Below are 23,866 nucleotides of genomic sequence, written 5' to 3' on the forward strand. Positions count from 1 at the left end.
TCTAAACGGTATGTATCATTCAACCCTATGAGTCTATTTTGGTTTCACATTTGATTGATCCTTGAATAGTGTGTGAACCATGTTTTATTCTTGGAGATTTTGATTCATAACTGGCGGATGATTTGATTTCTCGTACTGTCCCTCTAGTTCTAAAATTCTAACGCCCTAGACCTACAAAGTGTTTCCTATCACGGCTTGAAAGCTGAGTTTTGGTTGGGATCAAGAGTGTTCGAATTCCTAGTCCTGGGACTCCTTTCGTTGCGCTGTCGGAGCTTCTAATAGATGCTCTCGAATTCAAAGATTGGCTCCTCGATCGGTCCATCCAACCTGTCGCTCTTATCTGGTTCATCATCCTTATTCTCCCTTCCCTTGGTCAAGGCGTCGACAACACAGTTCACTGCTTTCTTCAATTTGTTTTCTGTCTTTTTCCGCCTTCCACACACCCCTCCAACGCCCTCCTCCTCCTCTCCCTTCTCAGAACTCTTCTCCGACTCCGAATCAGTATCGACATGAATTGGGGGAATGGCTCTCCACTCGCCCAACGTGTCATCGTAGTATACATCTCTCCGACCGCCAGCACCACCACCAGTAATCAGTCCCCGTCTAGGAGACTTTTTGGCTTGAGCTGGTGGGAACCCATCGAAATGTTCTCGGAAAACACTCTGATAATACTTGGGTTGAATAGGACAGGTAGGCTGAGGATGAGAATCGTGGGTATCAGGTACTAATGAACGTTTCTGGTTGCTTGAAGGCGCTGATCCTTTGCTGTTTCCCTTAGGTGTAATATCATCAGTGTCCTCCGGAGGAGAAGAAGAGGCATTGGAGTTATAGTCGGGGCCATAGCCGGAGCGGATGCCGCGCCAAATGGAGCTCGGACTTCTTTGAGGGTACTGTTTTGGTGCTTCTTCCTCTTCATGAGAAGGTCGCTGTGATGGCGGTGTACGGGGAGGAGAATTGGCTTGGGCGTCTGGACTCTCCAAGTGCCGTTCTTTTGGGCCCAATTGGTGGTGACCGGATGTACCGGGAAACCCAGGCGGTGTATCTGAACCGGGAATCTGTTCTTGCAAGCGTTGACGACGTGGAGAGAGTGGTGGAGGGTTGATGTACCCATCCTCAATCTCACGCCAGACATCCGAAGGGGTACGGCGCGCAGGAGTTGTAATTGGAGTGGTCGGTTGCGGTGGGGTTGGAGTCTGGTCTGCCATTTGAGTTTGGTTAATTGAGTTGGAATGTGAGGGTTGCTGGAGCAAGGTAAATTGGGTGAGTGGTAGATGTTATAGGGGATGAAGGGCAAGAGGACGAATGGCTATATATGTAGCTGGGCGTTGGTACATGCTTTGAATTTTTTCGAACTCTAGGATGGATACTTGAAAAAGCTTGAAACTTTTTCAGTCTTAATCTCAACTTTAAATTTTTTATCAAGATCACGTAGCAGGACTGATTTCCAATAGAAACAAGTAACAGAACGAAAACATTCAATATTTCTTCTGCAAGGTGAGATTCAAGTAGCTTATGGCCGAAGCCAATTGTTGTTGGTGGAATCCCGAAGATCTTCTCAAAATCACGAACGTGTTTAAGATCTTGGCATTTTGCAACCAAGATATTAAATTTACACTGAACCTAAGAGCCACAATTACCTCCTCGAATAATTTCTAAACGCATCGTATACCGTTCAAATTGGGTACATGTAGTGTAGCTATAATTTTGTTGTGAGCAGAGATCGCATGCACATTCTAGTACGTACGATGGTTTTTTGGACTCGAGCTATATAAAGACATGATATACCGCATATATGTGTGTAGGTAAATTTCATGGAAACAATTAGTCGTTGCCCAAGCACGGAAGCTTTCCATTTTTCTACACTCAACGTACCGGTGTTGCACCCACAGTGAGTGACTAGCTGCCCGCATGTCTTGTTATCAATAATAGGTTGTATGGATTGTTTCCGCTCTCATTAGATACTCCAAATTAATTGAGTTACAGCCTCCTGGATAAATGTTTAGGTAGACCTAGGTTAATGTCATCTAAATCACAGAATATCACTCGCACATATAATAGGCTCCACGCCCCACTAATCCTGGGGAAGCCCTTCTCGCTGTCAAACCATTTATTTATTAAACTGGGGAAAGTAGTTTTCCTTTACTGGTTTAATAACATACATGTGTAAAGTTGCATGCAATTAATGAATTAAACCAAAAAAAAAAAATAACATACATGTAGAAAACTTGTTTCCAGGGATACTGAGGGGAAATACTAAAACTTTAATTAACAGACCCGAGTGGTAATGCAATTAAAAAAAAAAAAAAGACCCGAGCAGTATCCTGTTACATCAAATCCTCGTTAAGCGTCTGGGCCGTAATTTTCTTAGAACCGCCGGCGGTACATATGCACCTTCCTAACATCTTCTTCAACACACACCACACCACACATCAATCAACGTTCGAACCCCAAACAACCATCTTCACTGTTCAAACATCTTTACGAGCAACAAAGCCCTTTTGCATCAGTATCCGCTACTTCCACACCCACCTCAAAGGTCTTCCAACAATGATTGCAGCCAGGAAAAGACGCTCTCTCACAACAAACTTCCTCCCAGCGAAGCCCAACTTATTGGAATATCAGTTATTTCTGGAATCGCACACTGTCGGGTCTCGTGCGGTAGATGTAGCCCGAATATGTTCCAGCATGGAAAAAATCTTTGTCGGCGCCCTCGCCAGTGACGAAAAGATGGTGCTTGAAGGCTGTTCGCCTGCTGTCGATTTTTGCTACTTCGAAGACTTCCCCACCAATAGACCGAGTATGTTAGTGCCATGTTCCGGCACTAGCATCGCCGAAGGAGGGTTAAAGTATATCATCGATGAGGGAGGACGCCTGGCACTCAACTGTAATCGGGGTGAAAAGTGGTGCCGTGTACTGCACTGGGCAATTGAAAGCAAAAATACGCGCCTTATATTCATGGCCATGGGTCACGAGGGTGTTGGTATTAATCAACGAGACTGGTTTAACCGTACGCCTCTCCATCTCGGAAATTCCAAATGTAGTCCTGCTCTCACTAAACTACTCCTGAATGCTGGTGCTAATGTCAACGCCATTGATGACCATAACGCTAAACCGCTACACTATGCTATTTCTCGCTGGAAATCAGAGCTCAAGAAGAAGAACAGTCGACAACTAGGTGATTCGATGAAGGTTCTCAATCAAAACCTAGAGGCAGCTCTGACATCGAAGGAAGAGTATTTCATGGAGGATGTGCCACTCCTACATTTTGCAGTTGAGTACAAGCATCTGGGCGTTATCGACACGCTGTTAGCAACTAGGAAAGGGGATGTGAACGTGAGGGATTCTAGAGGACAGACAGCCTTATTTGTGGCGTTCAGGCACGGACTTCTGGACATGGTTGACCTCCTGATCATGACGTATGGCGCTGATGAGGATGTGAAGGAGGAGACCGGACAAAAATATAACTATGTTGCTGAGAAGGATTATCACTACCTGTGCGACCTGGACACTTTGCGGAGGAGGGTGTCACATATACCGCACGTGGATCAGGGATTAGACCATCATGGAATTATGTTCGGTAAGTAGGATTAACCCACAAATCAGGTGCACATGCTGGCCGGCAATTGACTCATCATTTTCAAAGGTCGTAAAAGGGTATCTCAAAATACAGCCTCAGCCGGTTCGAGAATCCCTGATATTCCAGAGATCGCTCAATTGCGCCTACGATCTATAAAGAGAGAGGTGTCGAATATTTGGTGTGAAGAAGAAGAGGAAGGAGAGGAGGAAGAAGAAGGGAGGGGAGAGGGGCTTTCTTGGGGTGACTGCAATGGAGAGAATGCCGAATTTTAGTAATGGCTTCGCTTGGATCTATGTCCCCGTATCAAGTTTAGTTGAGGGGCAGTTCATGCAGAATGTCCTTTAAAAATACGGGAAGAATAATGTCAACATTTGCAAATAAAATAGAAAGACAATTCCAACTAAAGGGGGAACGAAACTATTTATGCAGAGCTACCCCAAGGATCTTAGCTGCTAGAGGTAATGAAGGCATAAATACTCTCAAACAATACAATTATTCTCAAGTAACTGGGACTATGAGTGTGAGAGCAGAGAAAGTTTAAAGAGCGCACACGAATAGGTGGGAAAATTAGGAATAAAAGTCAGGTTCTTTAGGAGCGGGACAGGGTTAAAACAAAAAAGATCTTCACCTATAATTCCTGAAACCAATGATGGCCCCACAGCCGCTAGCTGTGTAGGCAGAACGCGGATGTGTTTCATCTAGCCAATAGTACCTTCGATAAAATACAAATATCCCCGAGTTATATGTATACGTATACCTATCTCACGCACAACACAACATGTAGAGACACATCTATGCGTGGCCATATAGCGCTTGGCATAACGGATTGGAATGTATCCAAAAACACCCACTATAGTCACCTTCAGATATAAAAAACAGTTCCCAGACCCATATCGGAAGCCTTGTGTACAGCCGCATTTGAAAAGTATTGGCACCTTCGAGCCAAACTCACGAGGCAGTCCTTTCTGCTTTTCAACCCCCATATTCAAGACAATTGCCAGAGAGAGCTGCCATGTCTCTATTGCGGTCATACCTATCAATAAGTTGAGTATGCGCGAGTGCCATGGATTTTGGTGGGCTACAATCCATGAACGACTCAATGTAGTAGGGTGCCAGTACTTTTCGAATGCGGCTGTACATAACATAAACAGGTGATTTGGAGATAAATCTATAGCGAGTGATACCTTATGACTCATTTCGCGGAAAAACAAATTTTCGTTCTATTTCAAAGTTTTCAATTTTTTATTGCGTTTATATATTAACTTCTTCAAGAAAATAATAGCTGTATACTTAAGGGTCCGTAGGATTTAATCGGGGCCTTTGTACATGAAGGAGCTCTCTACCCCAGTGTCACTCAAGGTCGGTCATGGAATTGGTGGGCCACTCCACTGCGTTACGACACCCCACAACTCAACCGCTTCTAACAGCAACACGGTAATCACCTCCCGACGAGAACTCCAGAATATGAAATCCAACATTGGGCAGTCTAAGAAACGACCTCGCTCTGACTCTCACGACCTTGGGCCTTCAGATCACACTACTAAGGATGAGAAGAATCTACTCCTTGCATTCGACAAGTTTGGTAAAGCACTGTGTAAGCTTCTTAGCACAGCGTCTGGGGTACCAAATACCCAAAGGTGTATTGGAGGAGAGAAAGAAGCCTTTCTTCGGGTCCTCAAGACCAGGGTGGATGGCGGGGGATTCAGCTGGGTCGGTAAATTTGATGATGGAAAGAAGTACAGATTTTTAGGCGATGACGAAAGAGAAGGACAGGAAGTGCGCAAAAAAGTCAAGTTGATGGTGCAACTTCAAGCTGAAATCAGAGGTCGCAACGGATCCCTGTCTGAAGAGGGCGAGGAAGGTCCATCTGAGAATTGGGCTGAGGAGGACGACGAGACATCTAGTGTCTCCACCCATGACGGTTCTTCACAAATTGAATGGCCCCCCCTTCTCCCATCCATCACGGACAGAAACCTCTGCACCCAAGTGTTTTGCACCAAGAACACCCAAGGGCCTTCCCCCGATCATAAACGTCTCAGCTGGCTTGGTGGCTCTTGGATTCACCTTTTAATGTCAAGAATAATCTTCCGAAATAAAAACCTTGAAGAAGTCCAGTTGGGGAGACTTCGCCATTGTCTGCTCACCGATAAAGCTTTCGCAAACTTTGCGGTTAGGTATGGACTAATGGAAGAGTTTAAGATACAGAATGAAATCAGAAATACCCCAGGCACCAAAGAGATGGCAGATATATTCAGGGCATATGTCGCAACAGTGGCGTTTTCCAATCCACATGGTGGTTTCGAGGTGATGACGAGTTGGCTGGAGAAGCTGTACCAGCCCATCTTGTTATCAATGGAAGATGAGGTATGGAAAGACGGGACCAACGCCTACTTATCAGAGAAGCTTCAGAATTACTTGAAGTTTAGGCCGAATACCCAATTTTCAGCCGGCAATATTCGACGTCAACCAGAGAAAGAAGCCAAACAAGCTATAATGGCTGCCGAGATCGGATTCAGGGCTTCCACTCAAGCTAAAATGGTATACTACGAGATGATCGAGCGGGAAAGGGTAGAAGAGGCTGCTCAGGCTGCGCCCCTCAAATCCGAGGCCTTGACATTAGCTTTAGCTAAAGAACAATCAGGGAAGATCGAGCGAGAAACGGTTGAAGAGGCTGCTCAGGTTACGAAGACTGGCCAGACTAAATCTGGGTTCTTCACTCAAGAGAGGGCGCGACACGAGAAGGGGGAGGGGAAAAAGAAGGAAAAAAATGCTGTCGAAGCTGCTCAGCTCGAATTAGAGGCCTTAGCTAAAGAACGATCAGGGAAGACCGAAAGGGAACAGGCAGAAGCGAAGATAGCCCAGCTCGTGCCCGAGGCCTTAGTTAAATTCGAATCAGAGAAGATCGAAACAGAGAAGGCGGAAAACACTGAGAAGGCTTCCCGGCTCGAAAGGGAGGTATCAGCTAAAGCAAAGTCCGAGAAAAACGAGAGAGAAGTAGAAAATGCTATAACGATTGTCCAGCTCAAAGCCGACGCTATGGTTTTAGCCAAGGCAAGGTCTAAGAAGACTGACAAAGAAATGATAGAAATTGCTGCAAAGACTGCCCAACGCAAAGCCGTGGCTTTGGCTTTGGCTGGGGCAGAGTCGGAAGAGATGGAGAAAAAGCAAAGTATGGCGGCTTTAAGTAATGCAAAAAAAGCAGAGGGGAAACAACGGGTATTTCAATTGAGGTGCAGAGTTGCCCAACAAGCCGTAAAGGAAACCATTGAGCTTGATTACGGGAGTCCGCCGTTACAACCGCTACCACACCAATCCGGCAATATACGTCTGGGGCAGGATAAAGCCAATCCCATCATTATCTTGGATTCGGAAGGTGAAAATCGTGAAGGAAGGGAGAGTAAAGTCGTTAAAGAACTCAAGGCCCTTGAGCAGATTGTGGTTAATAATATCAAGGCAGCCCCTCTACCTTTCTCCGCAAAGAAAGCACTTGACAGGCTCGTGAATGAAATTGAGGGCAAGTTAATTTATTCACGTCTTGAAGATCGGCATGCGGCGGAACGTAGAGATACAGACGTACATATACAGGTTATACTACTGTGGCGGAGACGTCAGACGATTGTAGGGCATGCATGGGAGATAAGCGAAGAGTACATTTCTCCAACTAAATATTTCTCAAGTGATATGCTAACCACGGTTTGAGAACAGGTCTGCAGGTCGCAAAGCTGCGGAAGCCCTCTTGGTAGATCAACACTTTCTTCAAGAGTTGGCTCGGATGAGACTAGCTACGAAAGAGGATTCTGGAAACTCTACAACTTTACTGGGGGCAAAAACCACCTCAGCCGCTGCAGTTCTTCCGTCCTTGGGACCTTGTTCACTCCCATCTCTTGTAGCTTGTGTAAACAGAGGAAACATCCCAGTCGTTCCAAGTTCAAACGCTCCACACACAGCAGCAATACCGGTTTCGAAGCTTGCACAAGCTCCTACAAAAAAAGCAGATATCTTGAACAGTGAGAACTTGGCTGCACAATCGATGGGGGGGAACATGAACTCAAGATTGAAAAATACCACAGGATGGAAGGAGATCTTGAGAGTTGTGGATCCTATTTCCAGGGTGCCTCAAGAAGAGTCATCCTCGGTTTCTGCAAATACTCAGTCGGAGGGTATCATAGGAGATATTGGTACTGTTCCGGTTTTACCACAGGAAGGCTCATGTCTGGACATGGAAACTCTCGTTGTGGAAGATGAGATTTTGGATGATGCACACCCATCTCTCAGGGCATCAAAAGAAGAGTTATCATCGAGGCTTATAGCTCAACAGGCGAAAGTTAGGGCCCCGGTGCAAGCATATTATGCTGCCTGCAGGCCACAAGAAAAGTTATCCCTAGGTGCTGGAACAACATGGATAGAAGACGAAGTCTCGGGGACAACAAGGCCAGCCGCCAACCTACCACAAGGAGACTCATCGTCGACCCTGCCAGCACTTCAGGTCGCCGAGAGGGCGGGGGTAAAAAGGAACCCTACTACATACCTACTTGAAGAAGATACTTCCCCAAATACGGAGGATATTGTGGTAGAATATGAGATCTTGAACCATGCAGATCCTTTCTTCAAAGCCACTAAACGGTAATTGTCAAGTATCGCCCTCCGGAAATAAAAGGAAAATTTCTATAATCAATTCTAAATACCTTTCTTTCTCATGGAGATTGACTGATTGATAATATTTTGCTCGGATTCAGTTAGTGGGGGAGAACGAAGGAATTTTAATAGGTGCTTCAAAATCATATGCCGTTTAGGAGTAACAGACTTGAGAGAAATTTGTGGAATCTTATAGCAACTGTGTTGTTGATGGCTATCAGTGCCATGAGTTGGGAGTTATGATTACTGAAGCTACGGTGGAAAACCAGGCCAGAGCGTGGTTGATTTTTAAGAACTCTCTTTTTAAGAAATCAACTTGTTGTTTCCCAGATGCGCAAAGTGGCATGCCAAAAAGAACTCATTTTCTCGGGACGGGGGTTTACTAGAACGAAGTTTTAAACCCAAATAACCTTGCTTCGGGCCGTTCTTAAACAATGGAAATAACCTTCTACCGTTGAGAGTGAGGGGTTTCATTAAATCAAATGATATTCAACCAGAACGGACATTTCTTCTGGCCAGGCCGCATCTAAAGATTTGTGCTTACACGATCCAACCATGGGCTCACTCATTAAGTGGAAACCAGCAAACTAGTCAGTGTACCGCATTTTCTGTGATCCCCATTTGAATTCGAGTATTATTCCTGTTCTTGCCTTGCGATCACACCCTTAAACGTACTCGAGTCTCTGGACTGGTTTAGAGTATAGTATTATATATTATTGTATATATACAAAACCAATCCCTATAAGAAGAAAAAAAAAGAAAGGGTCGTCCAGAATAATATGCATCGTATACCCCGACACGTTGCAATGATCACCTGAAAAACAGCCGCCGCAACCACTATTCAGTACGTGATGACCTTATTACCGTGGATAGTACCATTGAAAATTCTGAGCATAATCCATCAGAGGAATAGTTCTGCTTTCGATGGATGAGAGACGAAAACTTCAGGAGAGAAGAAAGAATATCCTAAACAGGGGTGAAGTTAAGAAAAGGTAACCAAAGCCAGTAAAAAGAAAATATCGGGCATGAAAGCACTACCTATCTCACCTTCTCTCCTCAAAAAGCTCAGCCGCACCACACTAGAGAACCACCATTACCTCGGTCCCGTCCTTCGCTAAAGGAGAAAATACCCACCTCAAACAACTCTCGCCACCTCCTTCTTCTTCTCCTACAGCCAGAGTAATGCCGACTCCAATACAGGCAGGAGAGTGGGCGGTTACCATCCTCCCCCCTGCATGTATGAGTCTGTTGCAAATGACCAACCCATCACAAAGCTACTTTTCCGTTCCCAAAGAGGGCAAGCGCCTCATTTCCACTGGCTAGCCATAACAGGACCCTATTAATTGGGGACCCCAATTCCCCCACCTTCGATGAAACCGTAGTGTACAAAGTACTCTGGTCTACCGCATTAATTCGTTCGAACGGCCGGTCACACAAGACGTTGAAATTCCCGTATTTGGTTATTTGTCTTGAATACGCCCCTAATCTTCTCTCATATTAGCTTGAAAAGGCAACTTCGACGTCTTGTGTGACCGGCCGTTCGAACGAATTAATGCGGTACTCTAAGGTCCACGGCTTTCTTCGGTAAACCAGCCTCGGCGAAGTCCGAGAATCTCATGGATGTATGTACGCAGGTAGATTGTGGGGACGGAATGGGGTTCGGATAAAAGCCTTGGCAGGGAATAATAGATGGGGCCTTGGCGGGGAAATGACTTGATGGCAGGAAATCCTCGAGGAGTACCGAGATCGAGGGAGGCTGTTACGCGCGCCCGGGAAACGATAATAGTGTTAAGTGAATATTTTCTCAAGATTAACTGGACTTACAAGGTAAACCATCATTTTATGTTCGGTAGGAGACTGATACTCTAGGTATTTACAGCAGACATAGACTTACTTGTGTCTGTTTTTTATCTGCCAATTAGTTATGCGATAATCAAGTAACAATAAATTTGATTTAAGCTCCATCAAAAACCATAATTGAAGTGTTTAATGATATGTATCCAAGTCAGCAACAAACTGTGCGGTCTAGATATCCTACAAACACCTTCACCCGGTTTCCAAAACCATATATCAACTATCAGTTGTATAGGGCGGCGTTCAAGTTTCCGTTCCCCGTCTCTGCACTAAACCATTTTGCTAGACAAAATCTCCTCGGCCTGAAAAAGGCTATCCACCAACAAAATCAGGTACTTTCTCGGTGAAATAGATACTCACCGCCGAAGCCAGGTAGTACGGTCAGTGACATTGAGAGGCAAATAAGAGTGATAAACCGTGATTGATAGAACGATCACGACGGTCATGGATCTCGATCGCTCGGCCGGAGCTGAGCATGCGCGGTGTACCCAATTGAATTCTGCTGGTAACCGGCGGTTAGGCCGGTGGTTAGGCCGATATGTCCTACTCCTTATTTTATGTAGATGAAATACTTCCCTTTCCAGCGTTGCACTTCATGGTCATAGTAAATTGAGGTACGTGTACTTTGCCACCACCATTTCTAATCAAAGCGCAGACAATGGATACAGAACGGACAAAACTTCATTAATATTTATTATGGTTCTTGTAAACTGGTGATTCGTTTTCTACACACGGTTTCTATGATTTCTGAATATCTGTATACCAGATCGCCTTTTCCTTGGCGGGAAGGATAGGAGTTCCTACAAAACTGTTGATATCTTAGCACCAATCGGGGAGAAACCAGTGTGTTGACCCCTAGCTATCACGATAGTTCATTATCAAGGTTAATTGCCCATGTGTGTCACCCATGGGAAATCAATGCCACGCAAAATCTCCGTGTCACAATAATATCTGTCTTCGTTAACTATACTATAGTGTGAAACACAATTGCAACCAGTATTTCCTAGATTTATTATGGCTGGCGATATTCCTATCGCTCTCATTGTACATCCCAGGTAATCACAGAACATTATGTCCCACATGCAGCGTTCGTATAAATGAAATGCTTCTCGAATGCCAAGACTATTTGCCGGACACCGTCATGTGCCATCACTCGCATATCCAACAATGGCCTTCCGGTGATAATCCGGCCCGCCTATCCACCTTTATTCCCGTGAAGTATAGATTACAGGATCTTTTTCATTCTAGTGAATTAAATTCGTTTGTGAGCTGATCGCATAACAAGGCTGAGTATATGATAGCCATACCCTGGGTACATATCGATTGACCGTATCGATATAGTCCAGGAATAATATTTACCCGGTAGATTGATATCCTAGTCCTAGGTACGTAGTATCGATAACAAAGCAATTGATTTCAGCACGAATTTTTCGAAATTCCCTAGAGTGATGATTATGATGTTTATTGTATTTGCTTAGAGGAGAGCAGCATTATGACGGTGTGATATCTTGACTATAGGGGAGAGAGCGAGTGATGCTGCAGACCAAGTCTGGCCGAGGAAGCTAGGGGTTCACTCCAGCCAGCCCATGCCAGATGTCAACTATTTATCCCTGCTCACGTCAGGGATAAGTAAGCTTTTTTCTTCCAAGGCTGCGTGGAGTCGAAAGTGATTAGGAGTCAAATGTCTGGATTCTTTTGATGAATAATTGAGCGCTGTGGTTGGATGGGCGCCTGCCATGGGGCCAAGACGCGTAAGCTTTTGTGGCCCTTGCATTATTCCCGATCGGAACGCGATCAATATATCTTATTCCTTGTGCCTGAAACGGCCCCAACGAGTATTGCAGAGCGTATAGAGTGGTTAAACCAACCAGTAGTATTTCACGCAAAGGTAATCTCGCCTCATGGCCATGACATGTGAAGAATATGTATCCTTTCTCTTCTCTATTATCGCTTGCTGGGGCTCTTCATACAGAGTAGAGTGTGGACGCGTAAGAGCGATTTCAAAAGCCATGCTTGAATCTGGGGTAGTGGTGGTAAAATGCATGCAGGGTATTTGCAGCGGATGCAGAGCCGAAAAGTCTTTATGTCACTCCAGGTACACACATAGAGTAGGGCCAACTGTATGTCACTGACAGGCACTCAGTACATGGCTGTGGGGAAGGACTGCGATCTACACCTTGCTTTGCATATTGCTTACCAGGGGATAAAACAAATTTAAGCATATCTTGGCGCCGCGTGTTCTCGGATGTTGCCTTTCCCTGTAGCTCCGTAGTAAGTTGAGCAACACCTACACAGTGCAACATCTCTCCGAAAACCACGGCGAGCTGGTTGGACAGATGGCCATTTGCCAGACGTTTTGCAATCTAGACGAAACCAAGATCTGAGCAAAAAGAAGTTGGAATACATGCACGAAGTCGTTCTGCGTTTCGCTCCCTGGGGTGACTGGTGTAAGGGAATGGGTGTCGTCCAGTGTTGATAGTATGTTTACGCTCCAGGACTTCTGAAAATAGTTTACTAACCGCTGTTTAGACATAATTAAAGGCCTGATAATAAGAATATGTATGTACATGTAGTGGACCATTGTTAGTGCATACTCAAAGAAATGCTTGACATATGTGTCCATTATCTACCGGGATAGGACATCTCCGAACGACCTTACCACCGGACAATAATCTCTATTTCGAAGAAAGTAGTAGCACCACCCCCACAGCGGATAATCAGAATGTTCGTCCCGGCGGATCTATTCAATATGCAGTGTTCGTAGTAGCTGGAGGGAAGCACCCTGGAAGCTTTAGCTCTTCTTGGTAAAGCTTAATGTATACCAACCATCAAGTTTCTTGTAACGAAGACATAGACCTGGAGTTTACGTGTTTTACTCAGCCAGGGGAATCTAGATGAAATCCTAGTGGAGATATCCTTTGGCGGCTGATGCTTCCTGGAGAGGTGGATAAACGCAGTGATCTGAAGAATAGTTGAGCAAGGGAGCAAGGAGAGCCTCAAGGATACCTCCATTTTGATAGGTATATAAAGACCATCTTTCCACACCTCAACCTCAATCAACATCAGCATCAGCATCAGCTTCATCTTCAGCTTCACTCCTCTCATACATCTCACACCCGGACACTCATTCTCTCAAAATGGTCAACCCATCGATCCTCATCACTGGCATTCTCGCCCTTGCCTCCGTAGCCCTCGGCCATGGCGCAGCTGAAACCGAAGCTGGCATTGAAGCCCGCAACGTTCACGTTGCTAACGCCCGTCGTTCCATCGAGGCCTGTCAGAACAAGCTCAAGGCACGCAGCATCGAGAACAGGCGCAAGATCAAGCGTGATGCTTTCGTCAAACGCTATCAAAAGCAGAACCAAAAGCGTGCCGCTACTGCCACCGCAGTTGCTGCAGCGACCACCGTGGACCCATTCAATGGCGCTATCCCAACTTGCGTTTTGGCTCCCGAAGAGGAGATTGGCCCCTACTGTAAGCAAACTCTCGGATCTCCCCACATTGTTTCTTGTTATCGATATTAACACAAGGTAGACTTGTCGGGCGAATTGATCAGAGATGATATCCGTGAGGATGAGCCAGGTGTCGATATGCTCCTTGATGTCCAGGTCTTTGATGTCAGCACTTGCCAAGTGATTCCGAATGTCATGCTTGACTTCTGGTCTTGCAACTCCACCGGTGTTTACTCTGGCTTCTCTGCTGAGAACACCTTGGTTAGTTTTCCTCTAATCTCATCATCTCTCTAAACAGTTCTCTAACTATAGAAAACCATTTAGGGAGAGACTCAACTCCGTGGTCTTGTTGAATCAGATGAGGATGGTATCGTTCAGGTGCTCACCAAGTTCCCCGGTCACTACGGAGGGTATGCTTCTACTCACTGCTCAATATTCGCTGTCATTGACTAACCCATTAAACAGACGTGCAACCCATCTCCATCTCATTGCACACATCGGCGGCTCCATCAGCTCCACCGGTACCTACAGCGGCGGAACCATTCCACACATCGGCCAGGTCTTCTTCGAGCAGTCCCTCATCAGTGAAGTCGAAGCAACCTCCCCGTACAACACTAACACCGTCGCCATCACACTCAACTCTGTGGACCGTGTCTTCACGGAACAGGCTTCAGTCACCGCCGGCTACTCTGATGTCGTCACTATTAAGAAGCTCGGATCCGCACTCTCTGACGGTTTGTTGGGAGCCATCTCCATTGGTTTGGACCTCACGGCAAACAAGAGCACTGGAAGCGGTAGCGGTACCGGAACGGGAACTGTTACTGGAGCTGGTGGCGCCCCAACCGGTGGCATGGGTGCTCCTCCTTCTTAAGTGGTATGTATTTTTAGGCGGGGATGAAGGGAGATCTCTGGAAGATCGGTTATTGGTGGATTGAAAATTTTTGAGAGATGTATTTAGTGTTTTTTGTTTAAAATAAAAGTCTCCTTGGCCAGGAACATTGTAAAAAATTGGAATTTTGCGAGTGACCGGTGGTGAAGCAAAAGCAATTTAGCTTCCATCGCAATTTCGGCGCCAAGACTGAGTCTTTTCGGGGATCAAACTCAGAGAGACCTAGCCTGAGTCTCTTCAGAATGGATGATTAGGGGAGGTATTGAGATATATCCATGATGATGATAGGATTGATTCCAGGGAATAGGAAAAGGAGCTGAATGGGAGGAAGAGTAGGATAAATACAGACCTTGGCGTCAAGAAACAGCCATTGTGTCCGCCCACAACAGTAGCATACAACCCCCTATTACGAGCGCTGCCATATCGCTATAATATCTTCAAGGGACGTAAAAGCAAGGCCAGAGAGCTAGAGGTTTATTCTCTCCTTGGCATAACGCAACATTGTCATGCGGCGATCTCCGTCCTGACCTCCGAGACACTTTCAGCCCTACGAAGCGCCACCAACACCATTCCCCGCATAAACCTTTTCCCGGGCTGGTGGCGCACCTCTCGGGAGAAATGCCGAAATTTCGGGTTTCACTCACTGCCCTCACCACCAAGGGACAACCCTATCGCATTTGTGTGAGACCCGACCCTAATATTTTTCGGAGTATAGTTTCGGAGATACAAAAGGTAAAACGCCGGCTTCAAGAGTGCATGTAGGTTAATTTCTAGAACACGGCTTCAATTCCGAATGATACTAACGCTAAGTGAAATAAACTCCATGATATATCCCAAATTTAAAACTAGTAGTAACCTCTTCCGTTAAAGTCAACCTCCACCTCCACTTCTGGCCTGAAGTTCTCTACAGCCGCGATTTCGGCCTCATCCCGGTAGATGTCATTCTCAACTCTAACCTCATCGTCGTAGATCCTCTCTTCTTCCCTGTAGACTGCCCCCTCGACTGCAGCCTCAGCCCCGTAGAATGCGCCCTCAACTCTGGCTTCGTCTCGGTAGATATCGTTCTCGACTCTCTGCTCTTCCATGTAGGCTACGTCTTCGATCACCTGCCCTAATCCCGGTTGTTGAAATCCTCCTTGTTGATATCCGCCGCCGCCCTCTGTTGCCAATTAGTTAATTAGTATAGGCACTCATAAATCCAGTAAAGATGAGGTCTGCTTACGGTAAACGAGCTCTCCGTTAATGTTGGAAATCCTTTCGTCAAGCCACAGACCACAGATATCTTCCATCCCGCTTTCCCTAACCAGAACAGCCTCGAGCCTTCGTCCAAACTCGACCAAGTTGACATTGACGGCGGTATCAAAAAAACCGGCGCTGTCCCATTCAAGGGTTCCTATTCTTGATGAGTATATAAACGTTGGAAATAGGAGTAGGGGTAGAGGCTACCATTGATGTTGCCAATGTAGTTGTTGAGGTCAATGGCGGAGCGAACCCAATCACCGTACTCATTGAGGCATTCGGCCTCTAGGATTCGGCCGTCGATGAGCTGGTGGTATCGTGTGGTCTCGCTGAACGACATAGTTGTGTGAAGGTTTGTGTATAGAGTAATATGAGTGAGTGAGAGTTGTATGAATAGTGAGAGAGTTTGATGTTGATATCTTTAGGCCATGAGCTCTACTTTATATACCCACCTGTCCTCCGGAGAAAGCTGCGCAACTCGGCACTTGATGCCACACAAGGCTCTAGAGCTATATCTGTCGGAGCTAAAAAACGACACAGAACAAAGGGATAATAGACCAGAGAGACCTAGTTCCCAAGAATCAAGCCTTGATCTTCAACGGATTAATTGATTACCCCTGGTTGGACCCTGGAAATCAAGGCTTGTTCATTCCCCATGACGTCCTCAAATTTACAACCTGCTTAGCACAATTGGCCCACACACAAGTTCTACTGTGCAAGTACACAGCCCACTCTTACGCGTCCGGCGGAAGCTCGGTTTTTACCCCTCAAAGCTCAGACAATATAGCGAGATATTTTCGCTGGCGGGAATCGGCAACTGCCTTACGGATGATCCAATCATGGACCATCACTCGAGGCCACTATGCCGAAAGCGGTTAGACCAGCGGGAGGTCGGCAGCGGGCGTGGAAATGAAATATGCCAGATAGGGATAATCGATGTTTGGACGTAGTAAGTGGTTTGAGGTTGTGAAGGTCTCGATCGGAAGGTGTCTGAGGTTGAATGGTCGGTCGGACTTGCACGGCCTCGCAGTCGTCCTGGATCGCACTCCGGATCGACAACAGCAAACCGTCTGTGCGAACGGATCCGGAAGGAACAGATCAGCACGGCGTATGCCGGGGTTTGAGTCGATCCCTCCTCGGACCGTAGGCGAACTTCTTATACATGGAGAGCCTATAGGCTTTCTGATCATGAATGGGGGTAGCTACTGGCTGAGAAGGCTACATGTAGCTCCCTGCCTCCTAACAAGCGACCATTACACATAGATGCTGATTGTGGATTGATGTATATGGAGAACTCAACAGGACAATTGCATGTATTTACCTGCTATGGCAGGTGTGGGGTCGTAGATTTCGGCAGACTTACATACATGTAACTTGCGTAACTTAAGGTACATGTATTGACCCATGGCCATAGCATCAAACACGTTCCCTTATCCCTATTTTGAACGTCACTCATAACACACCGCTCTAGCAAGCTACTAACAATTAGCCTCGTTTTAATAGTTTGTGAATTGGAGAAATAGGCATAATCTTACAGATACTTGCAGGGACAACCCTGGAAGCTTCGATGAACGTAATTGTTTGTTTCCCCCTTTCGAATTTCTGCCTAGCTACGCGGATATCAATCAAACTCAGCAAAGTAAAGCCACAAATTGCGATATTATTCCTTTGTCTCTCCTCCCGCGCTAATTTAGTTTTCTTCTAGAGATTGAACTCTTCGATAGTTTTCAGGCTATGTCACTTCGTCCTATGATGTAGTTATGGGAATTATATCGCACGATTAACTCCATCCTAGTCACCAAGGCTTTCGATTCTCGCCTAGGGGATACACAGAAGGAAATCCATGATTATACCCCACAGTTCCAATTGCTCGGGAACTACTTTTTATGTCTTTCAAGTTAGCTCTGAATTCGCTATTCTCTTGTTCTGCGCGTTCCTTTTTCAATAAACTCAACTAACCCTAACCCACAGTTGTCTTTCGAGATTCAATTGACGAATTCAGAGCGCACCATGAAGAATACTTACACAAGTATTACAAGATGCGAGCTTCTTCAAGAACACTTCTGAGAACTCTTGTAACAATTTATCGCAATAAAAGCCATGGAACCAGCTGTAGCTTTTCGATTCTCCATCCAATCTCACTCCAGCACCCAGTAGTATCATACCCGCAATTAAAAAGCAAACCGTCCAATAGGGATAATTATCAAAAATCTGTTAAGAACCAAACCACCAATTACCAGCTCAATATGACTGACGACAACAGACCCCGCACCCCGACCGAAGAAGAGATTGCCGCCGTCCTCGCCGACGCTCGCGCTAACGACTACTCCTACTCGGACTATTACTACTCTGGCATCAGCGATGAGCCCGAAGCCAACGCTAATGCGCGCGCTGGAGGCCCCTCAGATCTAGTAGCTATCCCCAATAATACTCCCGATATTTTTCATGCGCCTGAGGATTTTGAGGGCGGCGATGTAGCGATGTATCATCACACCGAAGACAACACATGGCGGGCCTACCCGCCTGCGGGAGAGGCGGGTATCACGGAGCTGCCGGAACTTGAAAGGGTACCTGGGGAGTTGCCTGAGGCGACCATGAGGAGGAAAAGAGATCGCTTGAGAGCGCGGGGAATTAGAATCATCAAGAGGGTGAAACATCGGACCGTTGTGCCGGAAGGGGCGCCTCCGAAGGTGAGTACGTTAAGAAGAATCGGGAGGAAGTTGACGATGCGTAGTTTGAGGTTAGATGGTGGTTTGGAGTGGCGTTAGAGGTGATACAAGAACTGGGAGGAAGTTGGCGATGCATGGTTTGAAGTAAAACGGTAATTTGGAATGAACTAGAAGTGATGATAGAGGACTAGATTTAGATAGCGATATTAGGGTCAACAATAACTGATTAAGCTCAGCTTTTTCATGAATTGCAAGTTCATAGTGATCGTTTCGAATTTCAGTTTCTGCCTAGAGATGGAGGACTGAGATGGATTGGATGATGATAAACAGCTAGAAGAGATGTCAGTAAGAGAAAGTAAACTTAAATAATTATATGAACAGGATATTCGATATGTATCAAGACATGAAGGGGCTAGTTACCTGTACATGTGGATAATTAATTTAGGGATTGAAGATGTCAAATGACTCCAAGAAAAATTAGAAAATAAAGTATCTGGTCCATATGGATTAATGTCGATCGACCGAGCCTTTTATTTTTCTTTTTTAATCACGATTAAAGCGTCGGCCTCCACAATTGATGGGGGTCGCTCGTATATATACGAAGACTGATTAGAAGTATTAGCAGCAGCGGCAGGACTACATGTCCTAACCCTATCAGACATACATGTAGTCCTGAATCTCAACTTAGCTAGAGATATCAACTCTGAATCTAAGAACAGATACATATAGTCTTGTATCGCGGGGTTGATCTCACTGTTGAGGTACGTAGGCCGGTACCGCGGGCACCTGATTAATTGAGGACTTGTGAGCATGAGGACAGTAGTTTACCACACCGTCAATGTCAATGACATGGAGATATAGATTAGCTGCTGGGTGGGGAAAATCAAATCTTTTGAGGGCTCTTCGACTTTACCTTGGATTCAATCCTTTCTCCTAAGCCAAATATTGTCCACATGGGAGCTAATATCGCATTAATTTTTCTCAGCGGACGGTTACACAGACGTCGAAGTTGCCTTTTTCAGCATATGAGGGAAGATTAGGGGGGCGTTTTCAAGACAAATGACCAGAACAAGCAATTCCAACGTCAATGTGAGTGCCCGCTGAGACGAATTACTGCGGTAGTGGTCTAAGTGTTAGAGGACGACATGCTGATCCGAGACGTAATCTAAATCCATCTCTCATTGAAAGAGCTAGATATTTTATCTCATATCTTTGTTTTTGGGAAAGCTACATGTAGCTACGTGTAATATGTCAGGTGCTAATGGTACTTGCCGGATTTTAAAGAGTAGGACGGAAATACAACGACCTCAGTGCTGCAACGGCGCAACGCAACACAACGAAGTCCAACTCGACGAAGCCCAATGCAATGAATTCAATCCGCTATGCTTGATAATTATTGTTACCAATATACTAGTATTTTCCTCTAGAAAAACGTATGGTTATGATACTTGCTCGGTGTTGCTCGGTGTTATATCAGGTGCAAGCACGTACGGTTGCGACTCACCCTTCCTTGTACTTCCGTCCTACTCTTTAAAATCCGGCAAGTACATATCCCTTTCGAACTGAGAGTTAAATGGCTTAGTCAGTGGCAAATTCGGTCTTGGCAGCTACATATCTATGACTATGGCCCGAGTGTGCACTTGATGCTCCCACGTCAAAGAACAGAACAAATCACTTTTTAAGATTTCCACAAATTGAATTACAACCACGTCTATTTATCTACGAGAGTGGGACTCCCTCTTGTTTCTCTACTCCCTTCCACATACTCAACCTCTACCAGTCCGTCAGTCCAATCCTCAATGTGAGAATCCCTACATAGAGGCTGTCTTAGAATTTTATTATTAACGCTTTAGGAATCGATATCACATATTGTATTGTTGTGTGAGGTACATACACGCCGCCGAGATCGAACTCCCCCAACATTGGGGTTTACCGAGTGATGAATTATGACAAATTACGGTCATCACGTGATCCATTACCTAAAACAATCGAATGATTTTATTAGAGGTTGGATGAGTTGTAACATGACTGACTACGGGTGTACTAAGCTTTATGCCTCAACCCGGCTAATAGCGATTCTGAAACAGCTGATATACCCGGTGGTCAAGTAACGTCATGCCCTGAACACTCAGGTTACACGAGTGCCTTACTTCATGCTCTTATACTCTAACATCACTTCGAACTTCCCTCTGAGATTGGTTCCGAGTTTATATTGTGGCACTCACTCGCACTTCTCAAGATTCTCACAGGTTTATCATGTTTACTTAAATTCTGCGTGCCTCTTCATTTGAACTGACCTTATCTACACATCGTTCCTGCCAAAGCCCGATAACGCTAATACTGCGGAAATTTCTATATTTGTCGATTATCTCACGAGAGGAAGGTACGAAAGAGCATGCGTAACACCAGTTGGTAAACTTTCCCCATTTTCGCCACTTATAATTCATTGAATAGACTTGTTGATCATCACTAATTGCTCCTTCCATGAAAAGAAAAGCAAAGATTTTATTTCACAACGGCAGTCCAAATCACAAGGTATCACTCATTCTGTCGGAACAGCAATTTGTGATTGCAAACGCCCATTCGTAAGTAAAACCTCCAATAGCCGAAACAGACAAAACAGGAACATACAATTTTGGCCTTTTATGACACTATTGAACAAGCCCGTGCTGACTAGTGTCCTGTGGTCAATGCGGCTTCGTAGGTATTTCTCGCGTGAGCACTAAAGTCCAGGGTTAGCAAGGTTCATAAGATCATGCAGAAATATCACAACGAATAGGTTGATTCCTTAGACTTGATTTCACGATACGTATAATTCAGGACAGAAATGATGGAACTTACTATTTGCTAGTGACTTCAGCGACTCTTGGACAGGCAAAATTGCGATCCCAAACTTTCCCACCGACACTATGTAGGACCAAAAACCTATCCTTCTTGCAATGGCAGATCATTGCCCAAAATTCCTTTGGCCGGTGCCCTCCTGCTTTTCCACCGTTCACAAAATAATCCTGTGTCGTATCGTATTGATAGAAGTTGATTATTCCGAGAAACTGATTCTTTAGGTCCCTCAATATATCCACTTCAGACTGGTCTTTTTCATTCTTGAATCCAAAAGTTTCGGCCCGCTTGACGCAATTTTGACTCAAGAGATCAACCAGATCATCACTGGTGCTGTTTTCGACTTTGTATGATTGTCCAAGACTCAATGATCCCATCGACTGGGAAATAAATTCAATCCCAACAGAGTCCTGCAACACTGAACCGGCATGATGTTGCATTTCCTCCTTAGCAACAAACTTTCGGAATTTTTCTGGGACCTCCATCTCAATTAACCGCGACTCATGATGTGGGGGTTTGGCAATCTGAAGGTAGAACAGTTCAAGAAGCTTCTGTTTTTGCAGGATATTTTCGTATGGTTTGAATATTGCCTTACAGGTAAGAAGGGTATGATATAAGTCTTGTGGGTCTGATTCGTATGTCTCGTGTCTTCCAGATTGGCCATTTAGATGTATAGTACGACCCTTGTGGATACCTGGCGATTTTAGGTAGAAAATGATACGTTCGAGTACGTGGCTGTCAACCTTCAAAATTTTGCATTCGATTTTCGGCTGCTTTCAAACTCATACGAATTAGTAAGGAAGCTCAGCTTCGCCACACGCAATCAAGAAATACTTACGTTTTGGTAATTTGAACCCTCCAACCCAACACCGGGAGAGCTCATTACTGCGGTTTGATGGATTTCTGGAGGAAGGTGGGGTGCTCCGGGTTGGTTGGTAGTGGTTTCTGGATCACACTCACTTTGTACGTCGGGTTTGGCTTCTTTAATAAGAACCCATCTTTTCAGCAGCATATTATCGATATAAGCTGCCTGGCTAGGTATCAGATGCCCAGACCTATCGAACCCTAGACCAACACTCGGAACGGAGAGTAAGAGCTGAGATCTGGTGATACCTTCACTCCAGTTTAGGATTAGAAGGATTTCTTTGTGTGTTCCCTTGATTATGGCTCAATCCGAGGAGTTTCTACCATCAAATCTATAATTGGTTTTAGATAGTCTGAAACTAGACTCATGGAAGGACAAAAGAGCTCGGTTAATTTTGGTATCTGACAATATTTACCTTCAAACCTGCACCCCCGTTGTCGATCTTTAGATCTAAAGAGCCTCTTATTTGAGTCGCTAAATCGCTTTAGAAACGGGTTTGATCTGCCTTCGGCTCCCATGATTGTTCCTACAGGGGTGTATGCGTGTAACCCGAGATCCACGTTTCACAAGATTCAGATACACACGTAGTCAATGAATTCATGCTTGCGTTCGTTAATGCGTGAGGATAGGCACAGCACAGAACTTACTGGGCTTACCTACCTGAGATAGAGAAGTTTCAAGGCATTTTCGTAACCAATGGTCCCGTGCTTTTAAGATTACATTTTCAGCTTGTCTGTCATGCGTAGAGGTTTTAACGTGTAGCCTGGAAAACAAGAAACCAAATCTGCGTGAGAAGACGCCGCCTGGTTTGTTCGTATTAAGGCCAAAATCTACATCCACTGCGGGGGTTAGCTATCAAGGGCCCTGCAGTGGGGTGGCCAGTAACCAGGTGGCACAAAAATTCCGAACCATCCGGCATTGGGAAGTTGGTTAATGCGAAAACATTGCAATACCAAACTGATAGTATGAGCTTGCGGTACCTATCGGTAAGCATCAGCGGCTATGTGTCTTCCCTTCTATTCAGCACCCCACAATGAAGGATATCTGAGCTAGAAATCTACAGATTTGAGTTTTGGTAGGGTAGGCCGGTAAAGCCTCCCAGACAGATCGAGGTGAGGTAGGCGTGTGGTAAATGCAGGTTCACATTTTCAAAGCAGGAATCCAGAGAACTGGAGACGATGACTGAAATTTCATCCTGATTAACAATTTTGGAGTGCTGATACGGTAAAACTCCCGTTACTCCGTATCTCCGGGAAGTTTTCTTCAGGCGCCATGCGGTCTGGTCTTTTGTCAGCGCCCTTTACTAGCCCTACTGCTCACCTAAATTAATTGCTTCAGGGGATTTGGGGGATAGTAACAGTTTTGAAACTGTTTCTTCCTTTTTGTCAGCGGTACTAGATTGTTAGTGAAGCGGCTCTACTCCATACGTACATCTTACTCTACTGATAGGTGATAATTATTCCTCCTACGATATCTGGGCTGCCTGTGTACATGTACCTAACAATAGCTAGGCATTAACAAGCAGGGGAAACATGACATAGTATTCATAATACTATGTTAAGCTGTAAGAGGAGATAGCCTATGGTCGGTGAAATAAATACAAGAGCGCGTACTTCCTGAGCTAGCATGCATATATATATGAGATATAGATATGTACATACTCTCCGACAGAAGCCAAACTTAGTGAAGTAACTACAGCACAAGCTCACTATTAATTGTAAACGCTTTCTACGCAGTGACAAGATTCCTATACTGTGTTCATCTTCAGCATTACTATATTATACTCAATCTCCTACCGGATATACTATACTAGTGAGACAATAGCGAGCCAAAATAAGGAGTGGCGCC

The 23,866-nt window shown here is 45.2% G+C and overlaps 7 protein-coding genes across 7 annotated transcripts; 4 read left to right on the forward strand and 3 right to left on the reverse strand.

The window, feature by feature from the left end:
- Nucleotides 1–275: 275 nt before the first annotated feature.
- LAJ45_10555 (uncharacterized protein) lies at nucleotides 276–1,205 on the reverse strand (the record flags this gene model as incomplete). The annotated part of the gene is made up of 1 exon (XM_046120078.1): nucleotides 276–1,205. One exon carries the CDS (start codon nucleotides 1,203–1,205, stop codon nucleotides 276–278), a length of 930 nt encoding a protein of 309 aa, XP_045966737.1.
- A 1,342-nt stretch (nucleotides 1,206–2,547) lies between these two features.
- Nucleotides 2,548–3,585, forward strand: LAJ45_10556 (uncharacterized protein; the record flags this gene model as incomplete). The annotated part of the gene is made up of 1 exon (XM_046120079.1): nucleotides 2,548–3,585. One exon carries the CDS (start codon nucleotides 2,548–2,550, stop codon nucleotides 3,583–3,585), a length of 1,038 nt encoding a protein of 345 aa, XP_045966738.1.
- Nucleotides 3,586–4,903: 1,318 nt separating this feature from the next.
- LAJ45_10557 (uncharacterized protein) lies at nucleotides 4,904–8,204 on the forward strand (the record flags this gene model as incomplete). Its single annotated transcript, XM_046120080.1, has 2 exons — nucleotides 4,904–7,224; nucleotides 7,283–8,204. The coding sequence occupies 2 exons, from the start codon at nucleotides 4,904–4,906 to the stop codon at nucleotides 8,202–8,204; spliced, it is 3,243 nt and encodes a 1,080-aa protein (XP_045966739.1).
- Nucleotides 8,205–13,203: 4,999 nt separating this feature from the next.
- LAJ45_10558 (uncharacterized protein) lies at nucleotides 13,204–14,389 on the forward strand (the record flags this gene model as incomplete). Its single annotated transcript, XM_046120081.1, has 4 exons — nucleotides 13,204–13,540; nucleotides 13,601–13,779; nucleotides 13,843–13,928; nucleotides 13,984–14,389. The coding sequence occupies 4 exons, from the start codon at nucleotides 13,204–13,206 to the stop codon at nucleotides 14,387–14,389; spliced, it is 1,008 nt and encodes a 335-aa protein (XP_045966740.1).
- Nucleotides 14,390–15,252: 863 nt separating this feature from the next.
- Nucleotides 15,253–15,986, reverse strand: LAJ45_10559 (uncharacterized protein; the record flags this gene model as incomplete). The annotated part of the gene is made up of 3 exons (XM_046120082.1): nucleotides 15,253–15,566; nucleotides 15,630–15,800; nucleotides 15,854–15,986. The coding sequence occupies 3 exons, from the start codon at nucleotides 15,984–15,986 to the stop codon at nucleotides 15,253–15,255; spliced, it is 618 nt and encodes a 205-aa protein (XP_045966741.1).
- A 1,906-nt stretch (nucleotides 15,987–17,892) lies between these two features.
- On the forward strand, nucleotides 17,893–18,414 carry LAJ45_10560 (uncharacterized protein; the record flags this gene model as incomplete). The annotated part of the gene is made up of 2 exons (XM_046120083.1): nucleotides 17,893–18,057; nucleotides 18,112–18,414. 2 exons carry the CDS (start codon nucleotides 17,893–17,895, stop codon nucleotides 18,412–18,414), a joined length of 468 nt encoding a protein of 155 aa, XP_045966742.1.
- A 2,574-nt stretch (nucleotides 18,415–20,988) lies between these two features.
- Nucleotides 20,989–22,036, reverse strand: LAJ45_10561 (uncharacterized protein; the record flags this gene model as incomplete). The annotated part of the gene is made up of 3 exons (XM_046120084.1): nucleotides 20,989–21,037; nucleotides 21,157–21,926; nucleotides 21,992–22,036. The coding sequence occupies 3 exons, from the start codon at nucleotides 22,034–22,036 to the stop codon at nucleotides 20,989–20,991; spliced, it is 864 nt and encodes a 287-aa protein (XP_045966743.1).
- Between the last annotated feature and the right edge of the window lie 1,830 nt (nucleotides 22,037–23,866).

This window comes from Morchella importuna (assembly GCF_003444635.1).
Source record: "Morchella importuna strain M04M26 chromosome Unknown Morimp01GS047, whole genome shotgun sequence".
NCBI classification, from domain to species: domain Eukaryota; kingdom Fungi; phylum Ascomycota; class Pezizomycetes; order Pezizales; family Morchellaceae; genus Morchella; species Morchella importuna.